The sequence below is a fragment of the Lactuca serriola genome, chromosome 9, assembly GCF_051521515.1.
Source record: "Lactuca serriola cultivar US96UC23 chromosome 9, Lser_US96UC23_V15, whole genome shotgun sequence".
In the NCBI taxonomy this organism is placed as follows: Eukaryota; Viridiplantae; Streptophyta; class Magnoliopsida; order Asterales; family Asteraceae; genus Lactuca; species Lactuca serriola.
In genome coordinates this window covers 36,584,136-36,609,259 of record NC_136416.1, presented here as the reverse complement: position 1 = coordinate 36,609,259, position 25,124 = coordinate 36,584,136, and the positions used below count along the sequence as shown (strand labels likewise).

The 25,124-nt window shown below is 37.9% G+C and overlaps 1 protein-coding gene across 1 annotated transcript; it reads left to right on the top strand.

The window, feature by feature from the left end:
* Positions 1-7,380: 7,380 nt before the first annotated feature.
* Positions 7,381-24,742, top strand: LOC145075541 (uncharacterized). Its single transcript, XM_079021750.1, has 3 exons — positions 7,381-8,207; positions 9,394-9,450; positions 24,469-24,742. The coding sequence occupies exons 1-3, from the start codon at positions 7,381-7,383 to the stop codon at positions 24,740-24,742; spliced, it is 1,158 nt and encodes a 385-aa protein (XP_078877876.1).
* Positions 24,743-25,124: the final 382 nt, after the last annotated feature.

Sequence of the window (25,124 nt, the reverse complement as noted above, 5' to 3'; positions counted from 1 at the left end):
CCAGGGTTTGTTGGCTACTGCATCAAGTAGTACAACCTCAACCCAACACAATATCTAAACATATACAGATAATCATGAAGACAAAATCACAGGTAGTCCTACAGATCTACCAGACTGTCATAATCATGCATATATATTCCCTACACAACATACCGGTGAATAACAGGATATCAAACCAATGGGCCGGCCTTGGTGCCTTCGACCTGTAAATACTATGAGGAAAAGTCACCTGAAGCGGTTGAATATCTCAAATGCTTGAACCATTGATTCGGAAATCCCCACACGCTAGCACCATCAAATATCAACCAATTAATAATTAAATCTCGACCTATACTCAAGAATTTGAATTGCTTGCCTAATGACCAAGGTAAAAGTCCATTTTACCCTTTTTCTTACTTGGCCCAAAACCAAGGCCTAATATGGCCCAACTTCCTAACTGGGCTCAAAAACCATCATGAATCAAATTCCAAGAAAGCACATACTCAATGCAAGGCCCAAGGTTAGAAGTTCAATGGTTCAACAAAGGCTAAACCAAAAGGCCCAAAATTTCACCTCCTGGGGAGTGCGCCCCACGTACCAGAAGTGTATGCCCCGTGTACTTACCCTCTATGTAAAATGTACAATTCCTTAAAGCATGAAATCATACTTATGCTAATCGTACTTTTGAGTACGCCGAGCGTACTCATCAGAGACCAAATATTCACATTAAGTTCTTATTGGGTTAAGTCAAAGGCATCTAACCATTTATCTTAACCCTAAATGATGTCTTAAACCATAAAGTCAAAAACTTTAAGCCTTTGCATGGCTAAACAGGGCTAAATCTCCAAAATCCTTTCTTTCACAACACTCAAAACCACCTAACTCTTGCATGGTGCTAGGGAAACAATAAAGCAAGAATTGTTATGACTCATTACACTTCAATACCTCAGAAAGGACAACTAAAATGCTTTGGAGTACTCCATACTCACAAAGATCCAAAATTTGGAACAAAATCTTACGAAACTATGCCATGAAGATCTAAGAATAGATTCATCAAGTTTGAAGCTTTATATCTTGAGAAGATAGATCATGATGCACTAAGCCTAGATCCACAAGCTCTAAGCAATCCCATACTTCTCCAAGAAGCTCATTCTTCTTCTATGAGCACCAAGATGCATGAAATACCACCAAGAACCACACAAATGGAGGCTAGGGCTTCATTACTAGGTTTTAAGAGGATGGAGGCTGCAGATAATAGGGTTTGGTGGTGAGTTAATGTGCTTAAATAAGGTCTAAGACACTAAATTAGGGTTTGGGACTAACTGGAGTACGTCATGCGTACTCCATAATGCTTCTATGACCAACCTACCTAGTACGGCCAACGTACTCCTGAGTATGCCCAATGTACTAAGCTTAACCCTAGTACGCCTAATGTACTCCTGAGTACGCCCAACATACTAGGCTTACTACCCAAACTTTCGAGAGCCATAACTTCTTCGTTCTAAGTCCATTTTCGACGAGCCTTATATCCCCAGAAAGGTAACGAGAAGCTCTGCACTTTTATCAACTCATCATTTGCTTAAAACTTTCTGAAAAAAAAATCCAAAATTCATAAAAGGCCAAACTGCCACTTTAAGGTTATACCCTTGGGCTCCAAATCACAAACCGAACTCCCAGATCATCTATCCTACCTTACCCACACCCAAATGGGTCTAAATATCTCTTTCTCAAAGGCCCTAAGCCTTATGATGACCAAGATTCGGGTTGTGGCCCCAAATTAGGAAACGATTCGAGACAGGGTATTACAGCAAAATCAACAATCATCCATAAACTTGCAATGTAATTTATTCTGAAAGAATGTAAAAAGTATTACAAATGACTATACCATTCTAGAAAGGCACACGTGATTTCAAACTTGCAATGTTTCATTATTTAGGATGTTATTCTATAAGAATAAAGACAATAACAAGTACCATCTGGTCCAACAATTTCAAGACCAAATGTAGTAATAAATGCATTTTGCCACCACATCTACTTCAAAAAACCAAAAACAACAAGTCAGTTCTATATATATACAATAAAATTTTCTATACAACCATTTATCTACAAGCCATTCAAATAAAAGTCAAAGCATAAAAGACTATCACTCAAATCATGCAATGAACTTTTCTATACAAACATTTATCTACAAGCCATTCTAACAAACAATACATATAGTTCATTCTAAAAGAATAATTATGAAAAAATTGGAATTTGAGATTCCAACTTCTATTCTGCAAGAATTGTTCTTGGATATAAGAACAAAAAGAAGATCTTATATAATGACATTAGGCATGTTACGAGTGACAATTTGGATCAAATCACACGCACATAAGTATCAATTTTTAATGTATTTTAACTGTTGCATAGAATTTTGAAGTACATAGATTCACCAAAATTTTGTTTATATCCTATATAATAATCATGTAAGCCACTTACCTATGTTAGTTTACACGTTGGGCAAAACAATTATGCCAAATTATTTTCTTGTAGGATTGGATACAAAAACAAAAGATCAAAGATTCCATCTTTATAAAAAGTGCTACACATAAAGAGTAAGTTTACATGACCAGGTATCTGATATTGATTAAATTATTCATTGTTGACAATTTGGATCAAATCACACACACATAAGTATCAATTTTTACTGTATTTTAACTGTTGCATAGAATTTTGAAGTACATAGATTCACCAAAATTTTGTTTATATCCTATATAATAATCATGTAAGCCACTTTACCTATGTTAGTTTACACATTGGGCAAAACAATTATGTCAAATTATTTTCTTATAGGATTGGATACAAAAACAAAAGATCAAAGATTCCATCTTTATCAAAAGTGTTACATGTAAAGAGTAAGTTTACATGATCATGTATCTAATATTGATTAAATTAATCATTCTTTTGTGAATGAAATTAGAGGGAATTAAAGAGTTGTTTACATGTGATCTTGATGGCTTCAAATTGATAAAGGGTAAAATTGGTCCTGTTCATTCCATCTCAACAATTCATTAGGATAATACCTAGAAATTGATGAAAATATGTAGGATGAAGATGCTATACAAAAACCGGTTAATACTCACATATTACTGTTTGCCAACAAATGTTGCTGTTATACACCACTAGATCCACTTTCGGCAATTGTTGATTGCCTTTTATGTGCAACTTCTAACAATTGATTCACCTGCAAAAATACAAAAACAAAAATGAATGTTTTTTAATCTAAACGATATATATATATATATATATATATATATATATATATATATATATATTAATAAACAATTTTTTTACCTGAGTAGCAAAGAGTCGACGAGGAAGAAGCTCCTCATGGCAGCGTGAACAAAATTCCCAAGTAAATATCTTTAAATCATGGTTAAAGGTGGAACTGATGGAGGTTGTGACCGTCTGGTGGCGGAGTCTCAACCAAATCACTTATGATCTAATTTGAGAAAAGGGTAGTTTCGATAGATGCAAATACTTGATGCCGACAGTGAGGATAAGAGGGAATAGGACTTCGATGAACAGTAGAAAATGAAAGAGGGCGCCGACGATGGTTGCTGTAGGAGTTTGAAAATTTTGTCAAGGTCGAAGAGATCGGTACCCGGTGGTGTGATGGTAGGTTTATTGAGAAGACGATCTTATGGTCATCATTAGGGTTTACAAAAATATTGCAGATTTCATTTAATGATTTTCCAAATATATGCGTGTGTGTGTGTTTTTAATTGCTTCTTGCATTTTGTTTGTCATGGTTACTACTTTATTATGTTATATCATGCTTATTGTTTATATATGCATGAGTTATAGGTAAATGTATAAATGAAAATGTGGAATGTATCCGTCGTTTGTTGATACTTGATAGATAAAATATGATACGATTAGTGCATGAGCGGCATCATATTGCCACTAAGTCGATATCGACATATACATATCTAGCCACAATAGTACATTGTTTATAATTCATGAATCTGATGGCACGAGTGCCAGTTTGAAGTGTGGAAATGACATAGGTAAATTTACCCACGACTCTGAGATCTTAACATAATTTATGCATTTCATATTTATGTCGTATCTTTATATATATTAAAACAAAAACCTGATGATGTCACCTTCAACAATCAGCATCATTCATTGGATTTCTTTGATTTATTTCAACCCTTAGATTGTTCTTAATATTTTTGGTGATGTCATCCTAACAAAACAATTCACTATTTATTTTCATCTATCATAACTACTTGCCGTATTCAAATCGAAAAATCAGCCACCAAAGACGGGAACTTAACTAACCATCATCATTATCCAAATTTTAAATTTAAAAAAATAATCCTAATAAAATGTTCTACATTATTTATCTTAACTACATTTTGAAATTCAACATTTAAGGGATAAGATAAAAATGAATTTTATCTTATCCCTCCAAATCCAACTTGGATTCAATATATATATATATATATGACATATTCCGCCAAAACCCATTTTTATTTATCCTTCCACACTCCTACAAAAGGTGGGGTTTTATTGTGTTTTATCTATGTTTTACATCTTCGTTTATATTGATATTCACGATATTAAATCAATACTTCTTCTTTTCTACAGCCTTCTATAGCAGTAAATTTGTTAGCTTGGTTAATCAAAGGCAAAAAGGTAGACATTTCATTGTTTATCAATACTTCTTCCTTTCTACAGCCTTCTATATGATAAGTGTTCATACTCATTTTTCTTGCTTTGTTGTTTTCTGTGAAATATATCAACATACTATGTATGTTTTGATTTGATACCATCCTACTTCCATTAATCCATAATTACAGCAAACTATTATTTTGCAAAATACAATTAATGTTTATTTTTGTTTTTTTCATGGTTAAGTATGCTAACCAAGAATGTTTATGTTAATTGAACATCATCATTTTTACATTAAACAAAAACCTTGTGAGTCTTTGAATTACTTTTTTCACTATATCTCATAATTATCTCTAATACTTTTCTATTTCTCATAGCACAAGCGAAATGACACATAACAGTGACAATGAAATCATCATTGATAAGTTGGCTGACATAGATGCCTCCAAAGAATCATGGAATATTCGTGTTCAAGTTGTCATGATTTGCATTTATTATATTATATATTTTTTAACCAATTTATATTATAATAATTAATTCAAATTTTACTTTTTGTAGATTTTATTGGTCAAGTTGTATCTATTGAACCTATGAGAGTGATTAAGGAGAATGCAAGTGAAACAAGGCTAGTGAGTATTGTTGCACAAGATCTGAGGTACTTTTCTTTATTTTTCATTAATTTATCATGTTTGATATTTTATTCATATAACCCAAACAATCAATTATAGTGGTAGGAAAATGCAAGTTGCTTAGTGGGATGGTTTTGCATTGAAGTTGAACAGCTACATATCTGAACATCAAAATGAAAATGCTCATGTGATCATCCTCATACGTATGACAAAGCTCAAGACTTGGGGTCGTAATAATAATTATTTTTAGATGTCTATGCTCATTACATTAATATTTTATTTATAATATGAAATAATTTATTACTTCAATTACTATTTATAGGTCAGCCACAAGTCGATAACTGTTTATTTGGGTTGAGATTGCATATTAATGATGATATGCATCATATTTCAGAATTTAAAAAGGCGTATGTATTTGATGATTATGATATAATTATTTACTGTTTTATTTTTGCTTATTCTTAATTAATAATTATTATTATTGTTGATCTTCTTCATTTTTCCTTCTTATATGTAGCATTGTTGATATCGATTTGAATGTTGAGTCTTCCATTAATACTACACAACTTAACACAAAATTGTTGTGGCCAAGACACAAAATTACTACTTCCGTTTTCAAATCAAAAACATTGATGATATTCCATATTACAATGAGGTATACTTAATATTATTCATATTTTACCATTATATATCACAATTTTTTTAATGTGTGTGTGTGTGTATATATATATATATACATACATATATATATATATATATATATATATATATATATATATATATATATATGTATTTTTACCAATCAGAAAAATGGTTTGTCTATCATTGCTACTTTAATCGGTGTCGATTTGGAGGAAGGATGATATTCTTTTTATTGTCGTGACTGTTCAAAAAATGTAACTAAAAATGGTGATGATAGTGATGGTGAACCATTTAATTGTAATGGTTGCGGAGGAGTTTCTGATGTATTCGGCAAGTAAGTTCATAATTTTACATTTGTAAGCTTCTTGTCTCATGAATCTTTATTACAATGTTTCAATTGTTATTTCATTGTCCATTAACGTGTCATACAATAATATTTAGGGTAAGGGTCGTAATACATGTTCAAGATGAAACTGGGTCTGCTTCTTTTGTATTGTTTGACCATTCTGTTAAAGATCTTATTCACCACGGTAATCATTGGTTGATGGAAAAGATATCAAAGGTAGCGTTATATTATACTATTCTATTAATTTGTACACACGACAAGTTAACTGTATATTGTTATTGCATTTTATTTTAATCGGGATTTATTAACTACTCACATGTTTATTATAATATTCTTTAGGATCAAGGACGCCAAAAGATCCCCGATGTGTTCATTATGATGCTTAATAGGAAGTTTGTTTTTAATGTTCATATTTCAAAGTTTAATCTCGAGAACAATTATCACACCTACACTGTTCATAAGATGACTGATGATGAACTTGTAGTTGGTGCAGTTTTCAAACATTCACCTGCATACGAAGAAAACAATATTCATTCTGATGGTACTCCTATCAACAAGTGTATCAAGGTAAAATTAAAATCATATAATTTAGCATTTTAACATTTTTAATAAACATTTATTCTTGATGCGGTGACAATATTAATGTTGTTAATTATCATTGTTTTATTAATTTGATATAGAAAAAGAGTGTTTCTATTGAAGGTGAAAATATTATTAATTGTTTTCGATCTTGATGCGGTGGCACCGACAACTACTTCACTGAAACGCCCTATTGAGATTGTTACCACTACTGAATCGTTTGAATGGTCTTCCTCAAAATATGGTGTTGCTCCTCATACCCTTAATATTCCAAAAATGGAAAAACTCGAATAAATTTACCAGTTATGATTATTTGACATCTATCATTGATGATTTTTCTTTTTGGTGGTAGGACAACGCATTCAAGATTTCATATACCAATTAAGTTGAATGAAAAATCGTTTTGTTCTATTACGCCAAGTAACGATGTAACTGCCATGTTGAACAAAGTGAGCCTTATAATTTAGGACAAAGCCCCAATGATGCATTGTCATTGTTTCGAAGTAGTTGATAGGACACTTAGAGATATTATCCTTCCTAAGAATAATGATAAACCATTTGGAGGCAAGACCATTTGTATTTGGAGGTGACTTTCGACAAATTCTTCCAGTAATACAAAGAGTAAATCGTTCAGATATTGTGCAGGCGTCATTGCATTCATCAAGATTATGGCGTGAATGTATAGATTTACGTTTGACTGTAAACATGAGGCTTCAGTTCCATTGTCCAAACAATGATTTCGAAGAGACAAAATCATTTGCTGATTGGATTCTTAAAGTTGGTGAAGGTACTATCGGTGGTCTTAATGATGGTGAAGTTGAAGTTGAATTTCCAGAAGATGTGATCGTTCCCTCTACGGGTGACCATATTCATTCAATTGTATCTTGCATTTATCCATCTTTTCAGAACAATCTTGATGATCCATCGCATTTTCAAGATAAAGCTATTTTGGTCCCTACTAATGAAGAAGTTGATGTTATCAATGACTACATGTTAGAATTGATGAAAGATATGTTAGAATTGATGAAAGATGAAGGGGAAACATATCTGAGTTCAGATTCCTTGTGTAAGACCGAGACAGAAGATTCTTTTGAGGAATCTGTATACTCTCCGGATGTGTTGAACGCTTTTAAGGCCTCCGGAATTCCTAACCATAAATTTATACTAAAAAAAGGTGTTTCGGTCATGTTGCTTCGTAATATCGACCAAACCAGAGGACTATGCAATGGTACTAGATTACAAATCGTAAGGCTTGGAAGATACGTCATTGAAGCACGAATCATACCTGGTAGATTTTTCAATGGGAGTACTTATATACCTCGCATGAAGTTGACCCCATCCGATAAAAAAATTCCATTATGTTTTCAACGTAGGTAATTCCCAATAGCAGTTTGTTTCGCTATGACCATTAACAAAAGTCAAGGACAATCATTATCAAATGTTGGATTATACTTGCGTAGACTTGTCTTCACCTATGGTCAGTTATATGTAGCTGTTTCTCGTGTAACAAGCAAAAAGGTTTGAAGGTACTCATATGTGACGAGGAAGGTCATTCAACTAATAAAACAGAAAGCGTTGTCTACAAAGAGGTCCTGCAACGTTTATAGTTATTTATCGATTTTAGTGTTTCTTCTTCACCTTTCAATAATAACAATAACCATAAACTTTCTTTTATAATTATTATGCAATATATATAAATGTTTTGGTAATTTTTTTAATATGTTCCCCACGTTTAACACGGGTTATAATCTAGTAATCCACTTTTGGCTGATACATTTACATGTATAAATCATGACATCCCTGATAAGATAAACTTGGAAAAATCAACATTATAGCGACGGGGCCATGTGACACTTAGATGTAGCTACTTGAAAAAAAAAATAGTTTTGATTAGTTTTAATTGAACTCTAGTTTGTATTTTTTTTTTTCTTTCATAACCGAGAACTTTGATGTATATAATTTAAATGAAATTGATGGTTTATTTAAATAAAGTTTCGGGTGTGACGAAAAAGGACAAACATATGTTTTTATGTTTTTTTGGCTTCTAAAAACAAACAACATTTTTCATATATGTTTAACCGGCTGCTTACGTGGTCAAGAAAAATATTAAAAAGCACAAAGATTACTTAAATGTCTACAATTAGAAAATTTTATTACTTTCACAAGTTTATTGGTTGTCGGAAAAGTTGTTTGAAACCCGAAAAACATTTAATTGTCGGCGATAATGATTTTTTAAACATTTATATAGTTTTATGGTCTGTCATAATGGTTTTTAAACGTTTTATATAAACTTATCATTAAATATATATGATTACAACACAATTTTATTATCCCTCTCAGGTATTAGTGGACGGGCAGTATGTAAGTAAAAATGTGAGAACGAAAAGTTTAAATATCTCATAGCCTTAAACTATGGGTAATCCAAAATTTTAATACGGTTTTAAGTTGATTTTGAAACTAGTAAACAACTTTATAAATTTACGGCTATAGTGCTACAATATAGAGTTTTTTTTTTTTTTTTTTTTTTTTTTTTTTTTTTTTAAATAATTGCACAATCAGTTATTTATACGTATTGTCTGTGTATAAAATAGGGAGAAAGAGAATGAGTGTGAAAATGTTGGTTTAAAGTGCTTGTCATCATTGAAGACGGTCTAAAGTTGAGTGATTATAGACCGATATGTCTGATTGGTTGTATGTACAAAATAATCTTCAAACTCTTAGCAACAAGACTCAAAAACATAATTGGAAAACATATTGACAAGGAGCAAACAGTGTATGTGGAGGGCAGGAATATTCTTGATGGACCATTGATTGTTAATGAAATTTGTTCATGGTCCCAGAAGGTGAAAAGAACAACTTTGCTTTTCAAAGTAGATTTTGATAAAGCCTTTGACTTTGTCAATTGGGAATTCCTAGATTCCATATTATCCCAAATGAACTATGGTCTAAAGTGGAGATCATGGATTCGGGGTTGTTTGCAATCGTCAAGGGCCTCAGTAATCGTAAATGGGACACCGACAGAAGAGTTTGACATAACTAAAGGGGTTAGACAAGGTGACCCTCTATCACCTTTCTTGTTTATTATTGCTATGGAAGGGTTGAATGTGGTAATGAAAACAGCAAGAGAGAAAGGCATATTTGAATGAATCCAACTCCCTAACAATGGTCCGTTGGTGTCACATCTCTTCTATGCGGATGATGCACTCTTTATCGGGGAGTATTCTAAAAGGAATATCATAAACTTGGCCCGAATTCTTCGATGTTTTCATGTTGCCTTAGGGCTTAAGGTTAATTTCCACAAATCTAAAGTCTTTAGCATTGGAGCTAGACCACAGGAAACGACTACATGGGCACACATTCTTGGTTATGAACCTTCGTGCTTACCTTTCAATTATCTGGGAGTCCCAATTGGTGCAAACATGAACCGTAAATGCAATTGGAAACCAATAATCGAGAAGTTTCAAGCCAAACTCTCGGTCTAGAAAGACAAAAAATTATCTTTTGGAGGGCGTCTTACACTGATTAATTCGGTGTTAGGCAACCTCCCTACTTACCATCTTTCTTTGTTTGTGGCCCCTGCAGGTGTTATATCATAGTTGGAAACACTTCGAAGACGATTCCTGTGGGGAGGATCGAAAGACAACAGGAAGATTAATTGGGTCTCATGGAGAAAAATTACTACTACAAGAGAAAATGGTGGGATTGGTGTTGGATCATTTGAAGATATAAATATTGCCTTAATATGCAAATAGTGGTGGAGAATAAAGTGGATAAAGATTCATTATGGAATAAAGTAATTACAAGTATACACAACTTGGATATTAGAACTGCATATCAATTATCAAACAAATCCATACCTAGGTTATGGAATAACATTGTTAGAATACAAGGAGAAGTAGCCAAGCGAGACATCCCGATGAGTAAGGTTATCAAGAAAAAAGTAAACTCCGGTACTGACACACTAATCTGGAGCGACGATTGGATTGGTAGTGGCCCTCTGAAGCTCACTTTCCCTGAATTGTTTTCAATGGAATCACATAAACGGTGCAATATTTCAGATCGAATATATGAAGTTGGTTACTTATGGTCCTAGTCAAGACAACCCCCCTCCAACCAGGTGAGACAATTGGTTCAGAAGATTGATACGTTTAGTCTAAACTCAAACAAAGATGAATGGATATGTGGTTTCGATTCGAACGACTTATTCACGGTTAAAGCATGTAGGCGGTTTTTGAGTTCATCAAATCCTGATCCAGCATCGCATTCCTTTGCCTGGATAACCGAAATCCCTATACAGATAGTATGTTTTGTTTGGAGATCCAGACAAAATCGCATTCCTTTTGCGACGGCACTTCAACAAAGGGGAGTGAATTCCCTTTCGGTAACTTGTAGTGTTTGTAACATGGATGATGAGTCAATGTCACACCCCAAAACCAAGAACGGCGGAAACGTTCTGGGGCGGAGGACGTCATGTAAGGTAATCACAACACAGTAAATGTAAATAGGCAAACAACATCATCCATTGCATTAAATATATAAATTTAATACATGTGTGTTCTGTAAAATTTTAGACACCAAAAATATAACGTAAATCAAAATAACAAAATGATGAGTCTTGAGTACGCTCCATCATCTCAAAAGCTGGCATCGGTACCTGTCTACTGATGACCTGAGAATACAAGTTATTTTGAAAGAGTTTATCAGCATTAAGCTGGTGAGTTCATAAGTATTTTAGTGTCAATGTTCATTGTCAAAAACGTTTGAACTTGTCCCAATGTATAAGTTGTAAAAATGTAAATAAATGTTTAAAAGTATTTGCAAAAGTTTGAATCTCTCAGAAAATCCTATATTTTCTATAATAGTAACCTTCTACCAAGGCTTAACTGTTTTGTAAACTCGTCTGTTGTAAAAGTGTGTGATTACCCAAGTATAACTATCATTTGATAAAATATAGTTTGTACATTAATGCTTAAGTGAGATTATCACCAAAATATGTAATGGGTAAATCATTGTAGTACTGTAGTTTTGTATAATAAGAACTACTGTTGTACTAATTACTACTACCTTAAACCGGATTTATATTAAGGTATAATGTGATAATTGCACCATACTATCGACTGATAACAACGACATAAAGAACGGTCGTAATAACGGAATGACGTTTGGCACCCGCAGACCTGCAGGTCCGGCTGTAGCTAGCAGCAAGGTGTAGGATAGTCAATCCAGTATAGATCTATACGCAAACTCAACGCTCTCCCTCCAAGAGAATTCTGGCTACAACTCGGGCCATGACATTTAAGGCATGCTCCGATACAGTGGATCACATTTGTTATCGTATTCTTGCATGTGTGATGAAATGTTTCTTGTTCTAGTATAGTTGTATATGTTCTCGTAGTATAGTTGTATATATTCTCTTCCTAGTATAGACTCATGAATGAACTGACTCATTGATCTAGCAGTTGTAATAGTATGATTCTGTGTTACCCCGATGGTAACTTGTTAACAGTGCGTTTAGTACATATGATTATGGAAGTACTTTTATGTCTATATATGTATATTTGATATATAATTAATATGGAAACAACCTTCGGACGGTCACCCAAAATCCTATCAGACCACATCCAAATCGAGGAAAAGGAAACAAGGTGGATAGCCTTCCTAAGCCCTTTAAACATTATTTATACGTCTATACATATATGGGCATGCAATTTGTAATATAAAAGCATAAATAAGTATTTATAAGGCATTTGAAACATAAGTATTATTTTTAAAGAAAGATTGACTTGATGTCAATCTATAAAACCATTTGAAGGTGTAGATTTGATTAAAACAGTTTAAGTATAAGGAACATTTGCTTAAATCACAGTTGCAGTGTAAATTCGAAAAGTAAATGGGTTTGGAAAACATTTAGAAGTAAAACAATTTGATATATAGTTTGAATAGTGATAAAACCACTGATTTCCCTAGTTATTAATCACATGTGATTAGTACAATCACATGTGATTGAAACAATAACTATAAGTATTTAATTTGTATTCCCCCCCTTTTTAAAGCATATAAAAGCATTTAGAATATTTAACAGGTTGATTAAGGGGTATGAAACTCACTTGATTGATTGAAGAAAGCGAGATGGAAAACCGGGCAGAGTTTCGTCTCGGAAAACGGATTTTTCTCGGGATTCTCGGGAATCTCGGGAGTAAAATCGACCCTCGGGACTTGAGCAAAAAGACCAGAGCTTCGGGTTATAACGGGCACGGAAAACGAGACAAAGTTGTGAGAGAGAGGAGAGAAATGAGCAACATTTTCGGAAAGCCTCGCATCCTATTTATAGGAAGGCTGAACCGCCTCCGAACGCGGGGCGTACGCTCGTACGCAGCGCGTACGCGTACATCATGCATGACCGAAGCCTCGACTGCCTCGGTTCGGATGGGACGGGTTGCTGGGTACGCGGGTCGGATGGGACAGCGGGTCGGACGGGACAGCGGGTCGGACGGGTCGGAGCTTCGGACGGGTCGGACGGGTTAGAACTCTTCGGATAGTGCGACGTGGACGATCCGAGACCCTCGATCTCAGTACGCGGGGCGTACGAAGGTACGCAGGGCGTACTTCGGTCCAATCCGATGACTCCCCTTCGGATATTACCGGGAATTTATAATTAAATTTATATTTATTATAAATAAACTTCAAAAATTCATATCTCCCTCATACGAACTCCGTTTTTGACGTTCTTTATATCCTCGCGAAGGTGAGACCATGATCTACGACTTTCGTTTAGATTCCGTTGGCTAATTCCGAAATTATTTTTATTATTTATTTATTAAAATGACGTGATTAAGGAATTTCTTCAAAATTTCATAACTTCCTCATCCGGAGTCAGATTTGGACGTTCTTTTTATGTACGCAAACCTTGATATGATTCCTATTACTTTATTTAATCCGAATAAGATTTTAGGAAGGTTACATTTTGACCTAAATTTGATCGGTTTTACATTACATTGACTCGAAATATCGGGTTGTCACATCATCCCCCCGTTAGAAGGAATTTCGTCCCGAAGTTAGACTTTTAAGCAAGCTAGAATTTACAAATAACTAAGCAAAAAGGTGAGGGTATTTCAGTTTCATCTGATCCTCACGTTCCCAAGTGAATTCCGGTCCTCGCTTGGCATTCCAGCGAACCTTCACGATAGGGATACGGCTTTGCTTTGTCTGCTTGACCTCACGGTCCATGATCTCTATAGGTTCTTCCACGAAGTTGAGGCTTTCGTTGATTTCGATCTCGTCGAGTGGGATTACGAGAGTCTCGTCGGATAGACACTTTTTCAAGTTAGCTACGTGGAATGTAGAATGTACGTTACGAAGTGCGTCTGGTAGTTCGAGTTTGTAAGCTACGGGGCCGACTCTTGCAAGAATCTCGAAAGGCCCTATGTACCTCGGATTAAGCTTCCCACGCTTGCCGAAGCGTATCAAGCCCTTCCAGGGTGAGACTTTGAGGAGGACTCGGTCTCCCACCTGAAATTCCAAAGGTTTCCTTCGCTTATCAGCGTAGCTCTTCTGTCGGTCTCTAGAGGCTTTCAATCGTTCACGGATCTGAACGATTTTCTCTGTTGTTTCCCGAATGATCTCCGGACCGGTGAGAGTACTGCCAGAAGTTTGCCCCCTGGCTAATTGGGTATCACCCACCTCAGCCCAGCACAGAGGGGATCTGCACTTACGGCCGTAGAGAGCTTCAAATGGAGCAGCCTTGATGCTCGTGTGATAACTGTTATTATAGGAAAACTCGACAAGGGGTAAATGAGTATCCCATGCCTTCCCAAAGTCAATCACGCAGGCTCGCAACATATCTTCTAGAGTTTGGATGGTCCTCTCACTCTGTCCGTCGGTCTGAGGATGGTAGGCTGTGCTCATGTCCAGTCTCGTTCCTAGGGAATGTTGTAGTGATTGCCAAAATCTTGAGGTGAACCTACTATCTCTATCGGAGATAATGAACATAGGTACACCATGTAGCCGTACGATTTCCCTAATGTATGTTCTCGTAAGCTTCTCCATCTTGTCGGTTTCTTTGATAGGCAGGAAGTGTGCAGACTTGGTCAATCTATCAACGATGACCCATATGGTGTCAAGTCCACCCGTTGTCTTGGGCAACTTGGTTATGAAATCCATAGTGATCCGCTCCCACTTCCATTCCGGGATCTCTGGTTGCTGCAATAAACCAGAGGGCTTCTGGTACTCGACCTTAACCTTTGCGCAAGTAAGGCATTTACTTACGAAGGTAGCAATCTCTGCTTTCATATTAGGCCACCAGTATAGCTTCTTAAGATCCAGATACATCTTATCTGAACCTGGGTGGACGGAATACCGAGTGTTGTGCGCCTCGGTCATGACCAAGTCTCGGAAGCCACCATGTTTCGGTGTCCAGATCCGGTTCATGAAATATAAAGCTCCGTCACCCTTGGCTTCTAAATTCTTGTCCATTCCTCTAAGGGATTCACTTGACACATTTTCAGATTTCATGGCCTCAAGTTGAGCCGCCTGAATTTGCTTAGTCAGGTGTGAATGGATGGTTATTGATAATGACTTGACTTTGCGACCAGAATATTCCTTCCGACTTAGGGCGTCCGCTACTACGTTGGCTTTACCCGGATGATAACGAATATCGCATTCGTAATCACTGAGTAGCTCGACCCACCGTCGTTGTCTCATGTTGAGCTCCTTCTGATCGAAAATGTGTTGTAAACTCTTGTGGTCGGTAAAGATAGTGCTCTTCGTTCCATACAAGTAATGTCTCCAGATCTTCAGAGCAAACACTACTGCTCCTAGTTCAAGATCGTGGGTCGTGTAGTTAACCTCGTGTGTCTTCAATTGTCTTGAGGCGTAGGCGATGACCTTACCTCGCTGCATCAGAACACATCCGAGTCCTTGGTTTGATGCATCGCAATAAACTACGAAGTCTTCTATTCCTTCGGGAAGGGATAGTATTGGTGCGGTGCACAAGGCTCGTTTGAGCGTTTGGAACGCTCTTTCTTGTTTCTCTTCCCAGTCAAAGGCCACACCTTTCTGGGTTAGGGTTGTAAGAGGCTTCGCTATTCGTGAGAAGTTCTGAATGAACCTGCGGTAGTAGCCAGCGAGACCTAGAAATTGACGAATTTCTGTAGGAGTCTTCGGTGCTGACCAGTTCTCAATGGCCTTAATTTTGGATGGGTCCACGTGGATTCCCTCTTCGCTTACCACGTGTCCTAAGAATTCGACTCTTCGGATCCAAAATTCACATTTCGAGAACTTCGCATAAAGTTTCTCTTTTCGTAATGTCCCTAGAACTTGTCGCAGGTGATCTCCATGTTCTTTCTTACTTCGGGAGTAGATTAGGATGTCGTCAATGAAAACGATGACGAACTGATCCAAGTAGGGTCGGCATACTCTATTCATCAGATCCATGAAGACTGCGGGCGCATTGGTCAATCCGAATGGCATCACCACGAACTCGTAATGTCCGTAACGAGTTCGGAAGGCGGTCTTCGGCACATCCTCCTCTAGCACTCGTAACTGGTGATATCCGGATCTCAGATCAATCTTAGAAAAATAGTTCGCCCCTTGCAGTTGGTCGAATAGATCATCTATGCGTGGTAGAGGATAACGATTCTTGACCGTCAGTTTGTTGAGTTCTCTGTAGTCAATACACATACGGAAGGATCCGTCCTTCTTCTTAACAAACAAGACCGGTGCTCCCCAAGGTGAGAAACTTGGCCTTATAAAGCCCTTGCTGAGCAGTTCGTTAAGTTGACCAGAGAGTTCTTGCATCTCGGCTGGTGCTAAACGGTAGGGCGACTTGGCTACTGGGGTAGCTCCTGGGACTAAGTCGATTCTGAACTCGACTTGTCGTTGCGGAGGTAATCCGGGTAGTTCTTCTGGGAAAACGTCGGGGAAGTCGCTCACTACTGGGAGGTTCTTTAGTTCTTTCGTTTCTAGGTTCGTGTCGACGATGTGAGCAAGGAATGCGTGGTATTCCTTACGCAGGTATTTCTGTGCTTGAATACTTGATATGATGCGAAGACTTGCACCGGGTTTGTCGCCATAGACTATAAGAGTTTCGTTAGACGGAAGGTTTAGACGGACTGCTTTCTCGAAGCACATGATGTCGGCACGATGAAGGCTTAACCAGTCCATGCCAATGATGACGTCGAAACTTTTTATTGAGACTGGCATGAGGTCGATTGGAAATGAATGGTTGTCTAGGGTTAGGGTACAACCTAAGTATATGCTACTCGTATTTTCAGTTTTTCCATTAGCCATTTCTACTGTAAATAGTTCTTTGAGTGCGTGCGGTGGTTGATTAAGCATGCGAGCAAATTTATGGTTTACGAAGCTTCGCTCCGCTCCACTATCGAATAGAATGCATGCATAGGAGTTATCGAGGAGGAACGTACCGGTTACTACTGTTGGGTCAGCAACTGCTTCCCCGTGGCCAATAGCTAGTACCCTCCCTGCTCCTCCAGCATTCCTCGCTTTGGGGCAGTCCCTCTTAAAGTGGCCTGCTTCGCCACATCCATAGCAGGTTGGGCTCGCGCCAGAGCCAGGGACTTGGTTGATAGGTTGTGCCGGGAACTTACAGAATCGGACGGTGTGTCCTTTCTTGTTGCAGTTAGAGCACTGCAATTCACGGCAGGGGCCGTTGTGGTGGTAGCTGCATTTGTTGCACTTGGGCGAACTTCCAGCATACCGACTAACCGGGGCAGTAGTAGCAGCAGTAGGGGTTACTGCGGCATGAATTGCCACCAATTGCTGCTTTTTGGCAGCCTGATGCTTCTTCCTTTCATCCCAGAATTTTCGCTTAGTATCGGCGGGTTTGGAGGGTTCCGGGATGGCTAGGGTGGTTGTGGTTGCAGGGGTTTTGACTCCATGGTCAATGAGTCGTTGTGCCAATCGTTTGGCACTGTCGAAGGTAGCGGGGTTTGACGCTAGCACATTCCCCTGATACGAAGGCACTAGTCCCCATATGTACCTCTCGATCTTCTTCCCCTCGGTGGGAACCATATTGGGGCAGAGGGCCACCAGCTCGCTGAATCGGGCAGTATAAGCGACCACATTGGTGCCCTTCATTGACAGGTTCCAGAGTTCCTGCTCCAGTTTCTGGATCTCGCCCCTCGGGCAGTATTCCTCAGTCATGAGGTCTTTCATTGTTTCCCAGCCCATGTCGTTGGCTACGACGAGAGTTAGTGCTTTGACGTGGCCGTTCCACCACGTTAGGGCTTTACCCTCAAAGGTGCATGCGGCATATTTCACCTTGCACGCAGCAGGGCATGAACAGATTTCGAAGACTGATTCAGTCTTCTCGAACCACTGCGAGAGAGCAATGACTCCGCCGGTGCCATAGAAAGGCTTCGGCTTGCAGTTTGTAAAATCCTTGTAAGAGCACTCCCTTGAGCGCACAGGGATTTCGACCGGAATAGATTCCACAGGGGTTCCACCTCTGCTGGCATCAGAAGAGTGATACTGAGCCATGGCAGTTGCCACTGCTGCAGCTACGACAGCATTCAGGGCTACAGTATCGATGACCGGAGGCGGAGGAGGTGCAGGATTATTCCTATTCCTGGGAGACTTGCGAGGAGGCATCCTCCAGCTGAAAGTTTAAAAAGATAAGAAAGATGGTAAGAATCAATTTGTAAGCAACGCGAGAGTGACACATGGACTAACTAAACATCGTCCAACAGTTGAAAGGGTGCTTGAAACCACAACAAGCATTATTAGTGGGAAAGCACAAGTGTATAGATTTTTCCCCAGATAGATAGATCTCAAAAATTTACTGGTATTACTGATGTAATAAGTTCAGGGAAAATCGACCTAACAGTAGGTCATACATCATACCATATAGAAAAGTTTGACAGTCCTTAGATTTCAAATTTGAGTACGGGAGTTAGAAACATTTTACACACAAGCGCTACTTGGAGCACAGATGTTAAAGGCTATCCCTTAATTAAAAGACGGAGATGTACTAGATATCAAGCAACGGCGATGGGAAAATCCCGGGCGAGTACTGCGGTCGGACACTTGACGAAACACCTCTTGAATGGGCCGATCCTGAGTCCTCTGACGAGCTCGAAGTTCCAATATTTCAGCTCGTGAGGCAGCCAACTGCTATTGCAGGGTTTTATTTGTCCTCCGGGTCCGTTCCATGTCTTCTTCAAGACGGCGGATGCTGACTGTGTTGACACCTGAGTCGGCATCAATCTCTATGACCCGGTCGACGGCTGCTCCACCTTGCTCGACAATACTAGCTATTCTGCGGATAATGACAGGCAGAGCTCGGTCAGTAGAGCCACCATCGCTGACGTTGTAAGAGGTTCGGTCCCCAAAGTATGGTAAGGGTTGACCCTGATCATCACTCCAGCGGTTCAGGTTGTTTGTCCACATGGGTGTAGGACCTGGAAACGCTGGTCGAGGGTTGTTGTTCGGGGCTTGACCTACAATCGGTAGGTTGTTGACTTCAGGCTCGGAGTCGGACCCATCTGAAAAGCCTTCTGCGAGGTGATCATCCAAAGGGATTGGATGATCAACTTCGGGCTCTTCATCGATCCACCCGGCATTGCCTTCATTGGGAAAGTACGGGTCGCCATGATGGATATCTAGCCATCAAGATCTATGCGAGAATAGAGGTATAAGAATATAGTATACGTGTAACTAGTAGCGCAAAATACTCCTATAGTATTTTAAGTTTAAATTCTATTGATCTTCTTGTGGTATGGTTGGTAAGTTTTTAGACTTGTTAACCTATCACAACCATTCTAAGGCATGTGCTAATCACTCCTAGGATCAGCATAGTTGATCAGGCTATGCCATTCCCAGGACTGACCATACATCCCCGAGCTCACTTGTGATATTTAACAATCGTAATACTTTTGTTCTTGTCATTGTGACACTTATTTTAGTATGAATGCAGACTAGTATACTTAGTTAAATATTTTATTATTTTAAGTATAGACTCTTGGTCAGAGTTTAATCCCCAATGGGTTTATAGTTTAGTATATCTTTTATGGGTTGATATACTCAATTCACTATAAACAATGCTCTGATACCAATCTGTCACACCCCAAAACCAAGAACGGCGGAAACGTTCTGGGGCGGAGGACGTCATGTAAGGTAATCACAACACAGTAAATGTAAATAGGCAAACAACATCATCCATTGCATTAAATATATAAATTTAATACATGTGTGTTCTGTAAAATTTTAGACACCAAAAATATAACGTAAATCAAAATAACAAAATGATGAGTCTTGAGTACGCTCCATCATCTCAAAAGCTGGCATCGGTACCTGTCTACTGATGACCTGAGAATACAAGTTATTTTGAAAGAGTTTATCAGCATTAAGCTGGTGAGTTCATAAGTATTTTAGTGTCAATGTTCATTGTCAAAAACGTTTGAACTTGTCCCAATGTATAAGTTGTAAAAATGTAAATAAATGTTTAAAAGTATTTGCAAAAGTTTGAATCTCTCAGAAAATCCTATATTTTCTATAATAGTAACCTTCTACCAAGGCTTAACTGTTTTGTAAACTCGTCTGTTGTAAAAGTGTGTGATTACCCAAGTATAACTATCATTTGATAAAATATAGTTTGTACATTAATGCTTAAGTGAGATTATCACCAAAATATGTAATGGGTAAATCATTGTAGTACTGTAGTTTTGTATAATAAGAACTACTGTTGTACTAATTACTACTACCTTAAACCGGATTTATATTAAGGTATAATGTGATAATTGCACCATACTATCGACTGATAACAACGACATAAAGAACGGTCGTAATAACGGAATGACGTTTGGCACCCGCAGACCTGCAGGTCCGGCTGTAGCTAGCAGCAAGGTGTAGGATAGTCAATCCAGTATAGATCTATACGCAAACTCAACGCTCTCCCTCCAAGAGAATTCTGGCTACAACTCGGGCCATGACATTTAAGGCATGCTCCGATACAGTGGATCACATTTGTTATCGTATTCTTGCATGTGTGATGAAATGTTTCTTGTTCTAGTATAGTTGTATATGTTCTCGTAGTATAGTTGTATATATTCTCTTCCTAGTATAGACTCATGAATGAACTGACTCATTGATCTAGCAGTTGTAATAGTATGATTCTGTGTTACCCCGATGGTAACTTGTTAACAGTGCGTTTAGTACATATGATTATGGAAGTACTTTTATGTCTATATATGTATATTTGATATATAATTAATATGGAAACAACCTTCGGACGGTCACCCAAAATCCTATCAGACCACATCCAAATCGAGGAAAAGGAAACAAGGTGGATAGCCTTCCTAAGCCCTTTAAACATTATTTATACGTCTATACATATATGGGCATGCAATTTGTAATATAAAAGCATAAATAAGTATTTATAAGGCATTTGAAACATAAGTATTATTTTTAAAGAAAGATTGACTTGATGTCAATCTATAAAACCATTTGAAGGTGTAGATTTGATTAAAACAGTTTAAGTATAAGGAACATTTGCTTAAATCACAGTTGCAGTGTAAATTCGAAAAGTAAATGGGTTTGGAAAACATTTAGAAGTAAAACAGTTTGATATATAGTTTGAATAGTGATAAAACCACTGATTTCCCTAGTTATTAATCACATGTGATTAGTACAATCACATGTGATTGAAACAATAACTATAAGTATTTAATTTGTATTCCCCCCCTTTTTAAAGCATATAAAAGCATTTAGAATATTTAACAGGTTGATTAAGGGGTATGAAACTCACTTGATTGATTGAAGAAAGCGAGATGGAAAACCGGGCAGAGTTTCGTCTCGGAAAACGGATTTTTCTCGGGATTCTCGGGAATCTCGGGAGTAAAATCGACCCTCGGGACTTGAGCAAAAAGACCAGAGCTTCGGGTTATAACGGGCACGGAAAACGAGACAAAGTTGTGAGAGAGAGGAGAGAAATGAGCAACATTTTCGGAAAGCCTCGCATCCTATTTATAGGAAGGCTGAACCGCCTCCGAACGCGGGGCGTACGCTCGTACGCAGTGCGTACGCGTACGTCATGCATGACCGAAGCCTCGACTGCCTCGGTTCGGATGGGACGGGTTGCTGGGTACGCGGGTCGGATGGGACAGCGGGTCGGACGGGACAGCGGGTCGGACGGGTCGGAGCTTCGGACGGGTCGGACGGGTTAGAACTCTTCGGATAGTGCGACGTGGACGATCCGAGACCCTCAATCTCAGTACGCGGGGCGTACGAAGGTACGCAGGGCGTACTTCGGTCCAATCCGATGACTCCCCTTCGGATATTACCGGGAATTTATAATTAAATTTATATTTATTATAAATAAACTTCAAAAATTCATATCTCCCTCATACGAACTCCGTTTTTGACGTTATTTATATCCTCGCGAAGGTGAGACCATGATCTACGACTTTCGTTTAGATTCCGTTGGCTAATTCCGAAATTATTTTTATTATTTATTTATTAAAATGACGTGATTAAGGAATTTCTTCAAAATTTCATAATTTCCTCATCCGGAGTCAGATTTGGACGTTCTTTTTATGTACGCAAACCTTGATATGATTCCTATTACTTTATTTAATCCGAATAAGATTTTAGGAAGGTTACATTTTGACCTAAATTTGATCGGTTTTACATTACATTGACTCGAAATATCGGGTTGTCACAGTCAACTAACCATCTATTATGGACTTTTCCATTTGCAAAGGTCACATGGGAGTGGATATTCGGATGGTATGGTATATCGGTATCTCAATATGATAATATAAATGGAGTATTGGATTTTGCTGCAACTTGGGGAAACTATCCCAAAAAGAGAAGAATACTATTAGGAATTTGCTATGGTACGATTTGGAGTTTATGGAAAGCACAGAATGATAGAATTTTTAGGAAAAAGATGACAACTCATGCGATGGTAACTGATATCGTTAAGGCATCGGTATTTATGTGGTTCAAACAAAGGAGTAACGGTGGTAGCAACAATTTCAATTTGACTAAATGGTCCAGTAATCCCTTTGCGGACTAATTTTTCAACTTAGAGTTTAATTTGTTTATATTGAACTCGCATAGGAAGTCTTTTGCATTATTTATCTATAAATGTAACTTTCTCTGTTTCCCTCCTCCTGCATAGATGCATGCCAGAGGTTTGGGTTTTTCTTCTTTCTTCTTCTTAATAAAATTTGCCAGTTCAATATATATATATATATATATATATATAGGGGGACCCGCTTTCCTCGTTCCTTTTTATCCTTTCCATGGAAGAGCTAAATGTGGCCATGAAATCCTTTTGTGGGTTTGTAATCAATCCAAACTTAAGTTGTGGGCAGGAAGGGCAATCTAGACTTATATTGTGGGATCGGCAGCAATCTAGACATAAGCTGAGGGCCGGGAGGGGAATCCAAACTTGCGTTGTGAGCTCAGGGATAATCCAGTCTGATGACTATGGACCCAGCATGCATGCTTGCATATGTTTTGTGGTATGTGGTATTTTTAGGGGAAATCCCTAAGATTCGTGCTTAACCAATTGTTTATGTTTTCAGGTACCACCGATGATTATGGGAAGGCGAAGGCGTGGTTGTACACACATATTAGTAACATTGAGGATTCTGTGTTTATATATTACTCTGATTTTTAATAATTGTAATTTGGAACAAATAGTTTCTTAACATGGCATTGTTAATTGCAAAGTTTTACCTTCAATAGAAATGAAAAATTTTGGTTATGAAAATGGGATGTTACTATTTGGTATCAGGGCCCTGGTTTAAGGGATTTGGAGGAACAATTGTATAAATCAAACTCAAACTAGCATCCAAGAAATTTTAACAAAACATTTTTGAAAAAGAAATTTTAATAAACGCTTAGGTTAGGGACATGGGCTCAGTCTCTTGTAATGTTCGTGTTTGTTTGTTTGCTTGGGGTTGAGAACGCGGACCTTTGACTTAACCTTGGTTTTACGAGAAGATGTGATGTGTACAGTCAGCCAGAGCCCGAACAAGAAAATGATTCCCAAAACACCCATACTGGTTATATTTGTTGAATTTGAACTTGCTAATATGTGAACTGTTAGAAATGCATTCTTCTGGATAAGCGAAGGTTTCTTTCAAGAACTTTTGAATAGTATTCCTTGATTTCTATGATGTTCTATGGCATAAGGAATTGCTTATTATATTCTATTTGATTATGTTTATTGCAAGGTTTATGTTGTATAGTTGTATACGGTTAGGATTATATAGCCTTAGAACGATTGACTTAAGGTAGAGTCAGTTATTCCACTGTCTATCTGATTTTGTATTTTATACAACTAGCATGATCAAGGAAGCCAGTCATGTGGGAGTGTGATTGCAGTCAACATAGGAGGAGTGCCTAGGACGTTAGTTATGGCTCATAGTAGTAGTTGGGTGTTAGCACAACTACGGGTGGTCTTGTGCATTAAGTTAGGACCTTGGGATGAATTCTGAATTGACTATAGATAGGTGTGGAAAGTAATATAGGCTCGTACTGCTGAAAACACAGGATCCATATGAGAGTCAGAAGGAATCCCGATGCTACTAAGGAACTAATAGGAGGCAGGCTTGGTGTGTTGAGCATTGTGTTTTGATGTTTGACCTTTTCCATTGTATATTTCAGTATGGTGGCTATCATAGGTTCAGGATCTGGTTTTGGCAGCATTGAGAGGACATATATGAGTAATGAGGAGATCCATAGGATCATTGCCACTAAAGTTGCCATGGAGATTAGGGTGGCGATTTCGAAGTTGTTTGGGTCGGTTAAGACCACGTTCATTAAGGAGTTTGATTGGCATTATGTCGCCATCATGCAGGCTATTGTTTCCGCAGCCACTGTAGTTGTCTCCATTGCACGACTAGAGTGGTGGGGCAATAAATTACCTGGAGTTCAGTAAATCAAAGCCTCTGGAGTTCAGAGACGACAAGGACCTGATTATCGGATTGAGATTGATATTTGATGTGGAGGGGTATTTCTACATGTTTTCACGTCCTAAGGGCCCGAAGGTGAAATTCTCATCGATTCTTCTCCGTTGGGGTGCGAAGGATTAGGGTGATTTGCGACCTAAGGATTTTCATGGGCAGAGCGAGCCGCAGTGACTTGAGATAAGTTTCTAGAGATGTTCCTTGTAGATTGTGTTTCGCTTGTGGAGAGAGACTGACTGGCTCAAGAGCATCTGTCGTTTAAAAAGATGATTGAGTCTTTGAAGGAGACCACCAATAAGTTTATGGAGAGAGCTATTTTCTACCCAGAATATGACTCTTCAAAGCAGGTGCAGA

What these genes read in the sequence shown, in the direction of transcription:
- LOC145075541 (XM_079021750.1), top strand. Translation starts at nt 7,381, where the DNA reads ATGATAAACCATTTGGAGGCAAGACCATTTGTATTTGGAGGTGACTTT. An exon ending in CCATTATGTTTTCAACGTAG is followed by an intron (nt 8,208 to 9,393) that starts GTAATTCCCAAT and finishes TTGCACAATCAG; the next exon opens with TTATTTATACGTATTGTCTG. An exon ending in AAGAGAATGAGTGTGAAAAT is followed by an intron (nt 9,451 to 24,468) that starts GTTGGTTTAAAG and finishes TGTATATTTCAG; the next exon opens with TATGGTGGCTATCATAGGTT.